Consider the following 9,420-nt stretch of genomic DNA (forward strand, 5'->3'; position numbering starts at 1 on the left):
GTTCATGCTTGTGGATTTTTTGTCGATGATGTTGTCCATGAGATTGAATGAGGATTCAACCCTGGGACCATGGAAGATTGAGACAGCTGCTTTCACTGCCTGACACAGGCCTGGATATTTCCAGTATCGAAGACAGTTGCCCACCATTTCACAACATCATCCTCGTTCTGGAAACTAGGGAGCAACTGGTCCACATTGTACTGTAGAATTTCCAGGTGTGTGTCTGCCTCTGGTGGTAGCAGTTGACCCATCATCTCAGTGAGTTTCCTCAGTTTGAATCCAGTCTGAGAGTGTCCCCTCACTGCTGGGTCCATGGCTGGCAAAGCCTGCAGGGCTTCACTGTGCAAAGGCAGCTTTTTCTGCAGGTACTTTGCACAGGTCTGATATGCCTGGGACACTTCCTGCAGGAATGGTTTCAGCAGCTGAAACAGATCAACACCAATTACTATTATGCATGCAATCATGCAGAACTTGCAATCAGTAAACAGTCTAATTACATTACATTATAGAATTTAAAGTACTTACAGGGTGTTGTGGATTTGCTGCTCTAAAGCGATGAGCCTCACATCCCACATACATCTCCCTCAAAGATAGCAGCTTGTTCTCAAATTCCAGTGTAGCTAGAGCTTTAGGTTTCAGTTCCAGGTGTTCAGATTTCACAAAGCAGGCTAGGAAGTTCATGAAAACTTGCAGCTGTTTGTCATGAAGTATGTTTGACTGCCCTTTAAAATAAAATAACACAGACATAGTGGTTTGATGGGGCTGCACGGTGGCGCAGCACGTAGTGCGCGTGCCTCACAGCAAGAAGGTCGCAGGTTCGATTCCCGAGTCGGGCCTTTCTGTGTGCAGTTTGCTTCCCGTGCATGCATGGGTTCTCTTCGGGTACTCCAGCTTCCTCCCACAGACCAAAACATGCTCATAAGGTTGATTGGTGACTCTAAATTGCCCCTAGGTGTGAGTGTGAGTGTGAATGATTGTGTGTATGTGCCCTGCGATCGGCTGGCGACCGGTCCAGGGTGTACCCTGCCTCTCGCCCGTTGACAGCCAAGATAGGCTCCGGCCCCCCCGTGACCCCGAGAGGGATAAGCAGCATAGAAAATGGATGGATGGATAGTGGTTTGATGTATTGGTACACAAAGTGGGGTTCACAATTTCTAAATGCAATAACATTTCCAGGGTGTCTACAGGATTGACCAAGTTGAGTAAGACTTTTTAATGCCATTTTCCCCAAAAATTTAAGACCAAATCTAGTCACGCTAAAAGTGTTTGAGTTACAGATCAAATAAAAAGAATTGGTTGATTTTTACCTCCTCCTTGAACCGACACCTTATCGTGGTGGAGGAGTTTGAACACCCGAATGATCCTAGTGGCTATGTTGTCTGGGGCTTAATGCCCCTGGTAGGGTCTCCCAAGGCAAACAGGTTCTAGGTGACGGGTCAGACTAAGAGCGGTTCAAAAGCCCCTTATGAAAAAGACAAAATCAAGGAAGCGTACGTCACCCGGATTGGCGTCACCGGGGCCCCACCCTGGAGCCAGGCCTGGAGTTGGGGCTCGCCGGCGAGCGCCTGGTGGCCGGGTCCCGGGACCCGGCCGAGCACAGCCCGAAGGAGCGACGTGGGCCCGCCTTCCCATAGGCCCACCACCCGCAGGAATGATCAGAAGGGGCCGGTGCTATGCGATATGGGTGGCAGTCGTGGGCAGGGGCCCCGACGACCCAAATCCTGGATAACGACTCTGGCTATGGGGACATGGAATGTCACCTCACTGTGGGGGAAAGAGTCTAAGCTAGCGCGAGAGGTTGAGTGGTACCGGCTAGAGATAGTCGGGCTCACCTCCATGCACAGTCTGGGCTCTGGAACCCAACTCCTTAAGAAGGGCTGGACTCCCTTCTACTCTGAAGTTACCTGCGGTGAGAGGCGGCGAGCTGGTGTGGGCTTGCTTATAGCCCCCCAGCTCGGCCACCATGTGTTGGAGTTCTCCCCGCTGAGTGAGAGGGTCGCTTCCCTGCGCCTTCGGGTCGGGGATAGGTCTCTCACTGTTGTTTCGGCCTATGGGCCGAACAGCAGTGCAGAGTACCCGGCCTTCTTGGAGTCCCTGGGAGGGGTACTGGAAAGTGCTCCAACCGGGGACTCCATTGTTCTGCTGGGGGACTTCAATGCTCACGTGGGTAGCGACAGTGATACCTGGAGGGGTGTGATTGGGAGGAACGGCCTCCCCGATCTGAACCCAAGTGGTGTTCTGTTATTGGATTTCTGTGCTAGTCACAGTTTGTCCATAACGAACACCATGTTCAAGCATAAGGGTGCCCATCAGTGCACGTGGCACCAGGACACCCGAGGCCGGAGATCAACGATCGACTTTGTAGTCGTATCATCTGACCTTCGGCGGTATGTCTTGGACACTCGGGTAAAGAGAGGGGCTGAGTTGTCAACTGATCACCACCTGGTGGTGAGTTGGATTCGCTGGTAGGGGAGGAAGCAGGACAGACTTGGCAGACCCAAACGTACTGTGAGGGTCTATTGGGAACGTCTGGCGGTACCCGCTGTCAGGGAGGTTTTCATCTCCCACCTCCGGGAGAGCTTCGGCCAGATTCCGAGGGAGGTTGGAGACACTGAGTCCGAATGGACCATGTTCTCCACTTCCATTGTTGATGCAGCCGTCCATAGCTGTGGCCGTAAAGTCGGCAGTGCCTGTCATGGCGGCAACCCCCGAACCCGGTGGTGGACACCGGAAGTAAGGGATGCCGTCAAGCTGAAGAAGGAGTCCTATCGGGCCTGGCTGGCTCATAGGACTCCTGAGGCAGCTGACGGGTACCGGCAGGCCAAGCGCGCAGCAGCTCGGGCGGTTGTTGAAGCAAAAACTCGGGTCTGGCAGGAGTTCAGGGAGGCCATGGAAGAGGACTACCGGTTGGCTTCGAGGAAAGTCTGGCAAACCATTCAGCGCCTCAGGAAGGGGAAGCAGCTTTCTGTCAACACTGTTTGCAGTGGAGATGGGGAGCTGTTGACCTCGTCTGGGGATATTGTCGGGCGGTGGAAGGAATACTTCGAGGATCTCCTCAATCCCACTGTCATGTCTTCCGTAGAGGAAGCAGAGACTGGGGACTTGGAGGTCGATTCATCCATCACCGGGGCTGAAGTCACTGAGGTAGTTCGCAAGCTCCTCGGTGGCAAAGCACCGGGGATGGATGAGATCCGCCCTGAGTACCTCAAGTCTCTGGATGTTGTAGGTTTGTCTTGGTTGGCATGCCTCTGCAACATCGCATGGCAGACGGGGACAGTGCCTCTGGACTGGCAGACTGGGGTGGTGGTCCCTCTTTTTAAAAAGGGGGACCGGAGGGTGTGTTCCAACTATCGGGGGATCACACTCCTCAGCCTCCATGGGAAAGTCTATTCCAGGGTACTGGAGAGGAGAATCCGGCCGATAGTCGAACCTCGGATTCAGGAGGAACAATGCGGTTTTCGTCCTGGCCGTGGAACACTGGACCAGCTCTATACCCTCCACAGGGTGCTTGAGGGTTCATGGGAGTTTGCCCAAACAGTCCACATGTGTTTTGTGGACTTGGAGTGTCCCTCGCGTCATTCTGTGGGAGGTGCTCCGGGAGTATGGGGTTGGAGGCCCTCTGTTGAGGGCTGTCCAGTCCCTGTACAACCGGAGCAGGAGCTTGGTCCGCATTGCCGGCAGTAAGTTGGACCTGTTCCCAGTGCATGTTGGACTCCGCCAGGGCTGCCCTTTGTCGCCGGTTCTGTTCATCATTTTTATGGACAGAATTTCTAGGCGCAGCCAGGGGCCGGAGGGGGTTCGGTTCGGTTCGGGAGCCGCCAGATTTCGTCTCTGCTTTTTGCAGATGATGTTGTCTTGTTGGCTCCCTCGAGCCAGGACCTTCAGCATGCGCTGGGGCGGTTCGCAGCCGAGTGCGAAGCAGCTGGGATGAGAGTCAGCACCTCCAAGTCCGAGGCCATGGTTCTCGACCGGACAAAAGTGGCTTGCTCCCTTCAGGTTGAGGGACAGTTCCTGCCTCAAGTGGAGGAGTTTAAGTATCTTGGGATCCTGTTCTCGAGTGAGGGAAGGATGGAGCCTATTTTAATTTTAGTTTTAGTCTAGTCCTCCTGTCAAGTTGACATTTTAGTTTTTATTAGTTTTAGTCATGATCATTTGCTTTTTAGTCTGGTCAAGTTTCAGTCAACTAAAAGTATGAGGATTTTAGTCTTATTTTAGTCCAAATTATCTATGACTATTTTCGTCTAGTTTTAGTCGACAAAAACTGATGACATTTAGCATTAGTCAATTCAATTTGTATTTTGGTATATTTTTAGTAATGATATTGTATTCAACCCAGTCAAGTAGGCTATCTAGTAGTAGGCAATAGACAAAACCAACATTTTGTGGCCTCATTTCTCACCATTCTTTTCAATAACACCTTCAGTTTTGTTTTGTGCTTGTAGGCTAGATAAAGTGGCGCCAAATATCAGCCCTGCTTTTACGTCCGAATGCAGGCTGGGCAGTCATCGCTTCCCTTTGGTGTCTCGCTTTCTGCTTTAAACTTAATCAAATGCTACTGCCGTCTTTGCATCTATTTTGATTGGGGGTTACATCGCCTGCATCTGCGCTATAAAGCAAATATCGCAAAATAATAATTGTAACATGACTATCCATGATGAAATAAAACGCCTGGTTTCGTTTTGGTCAATGAAAATGAAAAGACATTTTAGCATAGTTTTTATATTCTAAATCACATTTAGTCTTGTTTTTATTCGTCAGTAACATTGCATGATCCTTTTAATTATAGTCATCGTCAAATGAGTCGCATTTACGTTACGTCCCCTCTCGTTTTCATCACATGAGAAAGGTTTGTTGAGGATGATATTTAAGTCACAATTTTCGTCAACGAAAACAACACTGATTGCAATCATAGTGGTTTGTGGGCGCTTGCTAGCTAGCTACATTTTCGAGACCGTTAACGTTAGCTATCTAGCTATCAGTAACGAGTTTGCTTTGTTTCGGCCATTCTCATTTGTCATTTCGCATGGCTTGCGTTTGGTTAACCTGAATGGATATAACTCTTTTCTCTACAGGCTTGCGTACACACACATACACGTATGTTACTAAAGTTGTATTTTACACAGTTCAATCTATAGAGCACATTATACAGTTGGTTGAGAAAGACACTTACCTCAAACCTGTCGTTAGTGTCCATTAGATTTGAAAGTGACGTTGATCGTTCATTCATCCAAAGAGGGGGGCTGTCCTGTCTTTCTTGATTGTGTTTCGTCAAATGACTAGCAGATCATCTCTGATCATCCGAGACGACCCACGACCCCCCCCCCCCCCCCCAAAAAAAACAAAAAAACCTCTTCGGATCTGGACGAATCACAGAAATGACATATTCCGCCTGGAAAACGACTAGTTTGCAGGATTGTAGTATAACCAGGAGGAGGCCATTGATGTATGAGGGGATTTTGGTGGCACTCCATGTTATTAATAAGAAGTTATTGAGTATTGTTCCCTTGAAAAATTCCCCAAAATTCTGTAAAAGCACCTTTTCCCAAACTAAGTGTTGTAGTATAACCAGGAGGAGGCCATTGACATGTGAGGGGATTTTGGTGACACGACACTTCATAGAAGTGAAGTTATTGAATGTTATTCCCAATAAAAAATTCCCCCAAAATATGTAAAAGCACCTATTCCCAAATTAAGTGCTGTAGTATAACCAGGCAGACGTCATTGATGTGTGGGGGGGATTTTGGTGGCACTACACATTATTAACATGAAGTTATTGAATATTATTTCCTTGCAAAATTCCCCAAAATTATGTAAAAGCACTTATTCCCAAACTAAGTGTTGTAGTACAACCAAGAAGAGGCCATTGATGTGTGGGGCGATTTTGGTGGTAATACATACTAGTAACATGAAGTTATTGAATATTATTCTCAATAAAAATTCCCAAAAATTATATAAAAGCACCTATTCCCAAACTAAGTGTTGTAGTATAAACAGGAGGAGGTCATTGATGTGTGAGGGGATTTTGGTGGCACTACACATTATTAACATGAAGTTATTGAATATTATTCCCTTGAAAAATTCCCCAAAATTCTGTAAAAGCACCTTTTCCCAAACTAAGTGTTGTAGTATCAACAGGGGGAGGCTATTGATGCGTGGGGGGATTTTGGTGACACTACACTTCATAGAAGTGAAATTACTGAATGTTATTCCCAATAAAAATTCCCCCAAATTATGTAAAAGAACATTTCTCCAAACTAAGTGTTGTAGGAAAACTATAGGAGGAGGCCATGGATGTATGAGGGGATTTTGGTTGCACAACACGTTATTAATGTGAAGTTATTGAATATTATTCCCTCTAAAAATTCCCCCAAATTATGTAAAAGCATGTTTCTCCAAAGCAAATGATGTAGTATAACCAGCAGGATGCAATTAATGTGTGAGGTGAGTTTGGTGGCACTACATTTCACAGAAGTGAAGCTATTGAATAATCTTTCATTGTTTCTTAACGGTATAGACATTTGTAGAACTGCGGTAAAGTTGGAAAGAGGTATCGTTTGCTGTCTAACAAATTTTAGCGTGGATGTTCGAATCTGTGAATATATTTCTAACTTTACCGCAGTATTTGTCGACGGTCCCTGCGCTCCAGTCTCGCTGCCGGCTGCTCGTAGAGACCAATTTAATTCATACTGCACGGAGGACGGCTTATTTTGATAAAAGTAGGTTGTAGCTCGTTGTCTGTGTTACCACGGTTGGAAAGAGGTATCGTTTGCTGTCTAACAAATTTTCGCGTGTGACTTATTGATCCCGGAAGTTCGAATCTGTGAATATATTTCTAACTTTACCGCAGTACAACAGGTCTGGTGAATAGGTTTTGCAGCGTATTCGTTTGTGCACGGTGTATTCTTGCAAGATGACTGACGAAGTGAAGTGAGCAATGAGCATCCTCTGTGTCATCCAACTCTGCATACACACCTCTCACAAGTTATAGCCGCAAGTTCAGCACACACAGCGTGTGTGTTTGTTTCTGTATGTTTCTCTTGTCATGGGCAAAGTGCATTAGAGAGATATCATGCGTTATTTTACTGTCAAGCTGTTTTTTTCCTATGTTTCAAGAGGCAATGAGGCATAGACATGTTATTTTACTAAAACTTTGCAATATGCATATTCACATAATTTTGGACTATTACAGTATAAATACAACAATAATAGAAGAATTTGAATTTTGATTTTCTCAACCTCTCATTTAAACATATCAGTACTTGTTTGTTTATAACATTTACACACAAATTAAATATAATATGCATACAAATTATATAACTTTTAGAACCTTGCTGTCAAAGTTGATCGTCAAACATGACATGATTTCTGTATCATTTAATTATTTCTTACTTTATTAATTTAGTACTAGGAATTATAAAGGGCAGATTATGAATGGATTAAATTTGTGGCTATACAGTACAATTTTTGAAAAAGTATGAAATGTCATATCAGCAGCAGCCTCCTCACCAACCCCCTGAACAGAAGCTGTTTAATGTACCCCATCAGGTAAAACAGAGACAAATTTTGCTTTGCACTGGCCTCTAACAGATATATGAGGTGTGGACAATGATATTATGTTGTGATTCCATGTTACTTTCTTTCTGAATATGGGCTGCTACCATTCAACTGGTTATATTGCAGGTATGTTTCTGTATGGTGTTTCAAATTCGTGCTCCATGTGCCCCCTTTTAACTTTGAGCAGCGGCCCCTCCAAAGGTCTCTGCACGGCCCTGGCTGATAACAATGCACAGCTTGCTGGAAAAAAGTACGTACTGAGATATTACCGTTTATGCACAAGTCTTATAAAGTATTTTGCAGTTACCCTTTAGAATCTATTTCTTAATTCCATTGCCATCTGCAGCAATAACAAAACTACTGGAAAAATGCTGGAAAAGAAAGATCATTTCAGTGTTAATTCCTAAAGGTTTGTTCACAAAGACATACATTTAGGGATTCACTCCTCCATTCAGCATGCAGATGCAGCATGTATAACTAAGTACATACAGCAATGAGGCAAACAATGAAATCAATTGTATTTATTGGAACGCTGACATTGAGATTACCATACATATTGTTACTACATACTATGTATTGTACTGCATAGCACTATAGTATTGTAGTCTAGAGTTGTACATATATCATTTACTTTACTTCATGCACAATAGACATGGAGTACAAAAGATGCCTATCTGCAGTGGCAAACTACTGATGAATTTACTGACATTTCAGCACTTCAAGTAATGACTCAAACGAGCTTACAATTTGTGAAATCACCTTGAAATATTTTCCCTGAAATGATCATTCTGAAAGCTGATCGAAACCAGCTGTAAAAGAAAGCATAGACCAATGGATTGAGCATTGAATTTGACCATCCGAGCCACTTAAATGCTGCAATCATAGGGACTGGTATTGTATAATTAAGCAAAGGATTAAAGGTCATACAAAGAAAGAAAGGAGTCCAACAGATGAGAAAAACTCCCATAACAATAGCCAGAGTTTTAGTGGCCTTTCTCTCCATCTTACTGACAGTTGCTACAGACTTCGTGCTTTGACAGGTTGTTTTCTGAATGCTGTATGCCTGTCTCTGTGCCACCATCAAAATCTTTAGGTAGATGGTGGACATTATGATTGTTGGGAGATAAAAACCCAAACCAATTCCTACAATTGCAAAACGTAGATTTTGAAATAGGACACATGTTCTGTTAGATTGTCCTTGGTTCACTCCCAAAATCATGATGCTAATTCCATTTAGCGCAGGGACAGTCCAGCTCACCAGGATCATGATCGCAATAATATGGACATTTATTTTAGTTCTATACCTCAGAGGCTGACACACAGCATAATATCTGTCAACAGAAATGAAGCATAAGTTCAAAATAGAAGCTGTACACAAAAAGAGGTCAAAGCTGCTTCGCACTTTACAGAGTAAATCTTGAAGATCCCAACAAGTGCTCACAGATAGTATTGCGCTAAAAGGCAAAACAAGAAGCCCGACAAGCAGGTCAGCCACAGCCAGAGAGAGGATGAGGAAGTTTGTAGGAGTGTGAAGCTGTTTGAAGTAAGCAATAGAGATTATGAGAAGAAGATTTCCACACATGATCAGAACTGATAAAGAGCCAATGAAAAGACATAATAAATATGTAGTGGTGGTCAATGTTGTCATGCCAAATACATTTTCTGACTCATTACAGAGATGTCTGTCCTCAAAAACATCTTGAGATCTGTGGACAAAAAAAGTTAGGTTCCATGTAAAAATGATCATGAACAGTGAGGTAACATTTGCAGTCATGCCTTAAATCAAGTAAATTAAAAGAATCAAGTTTTCTGGAGAGAGAGGTTTTCACTTACTTTCAGTGCTCTGTATGTTTCATAGCATACCTG

General features: G+C 44.6%; 1 protein-coding gene across 1 annotated transcript; it reads right to left on the minus strand.

Moving 5' to 3' along the window:
* Positions 1 to 8,284: 8,284 nt before the first annotated feature.
* LOC139347769 (trace amine-associated receptor 1-like) lies at positions 8,285 to 9,202 on the minus strand. Its single transcript, XM_070987537.1, has one exon. It carries the CDS (start codon positions 9,200 to 9,202, stop codon positions 8,285 to 8,287), a length of 918 nt encoding a protein of 305 aa, XP_070843638.1.
* Positions 9,203 to 9,420: the final 218 nt, after the last annotated feature.

This window comes from Chaetodon trifascialis, chromosome 19 (genome assembly GCF_039877785.1).
Source record: "Chaetodon trifascialis isolate fChaTrf1 chromosome 19, fChaTrf1.hap1, whole genome shotgun sequence".
Classification (NCBI taxonomy): domain Eukaryota; kingdom Metazoa; phylum Chordata; class Actinopteri; order Chaetodontiformes; family Chaetodontidae; genus Chaetodon; species Chaetodon trifascialis.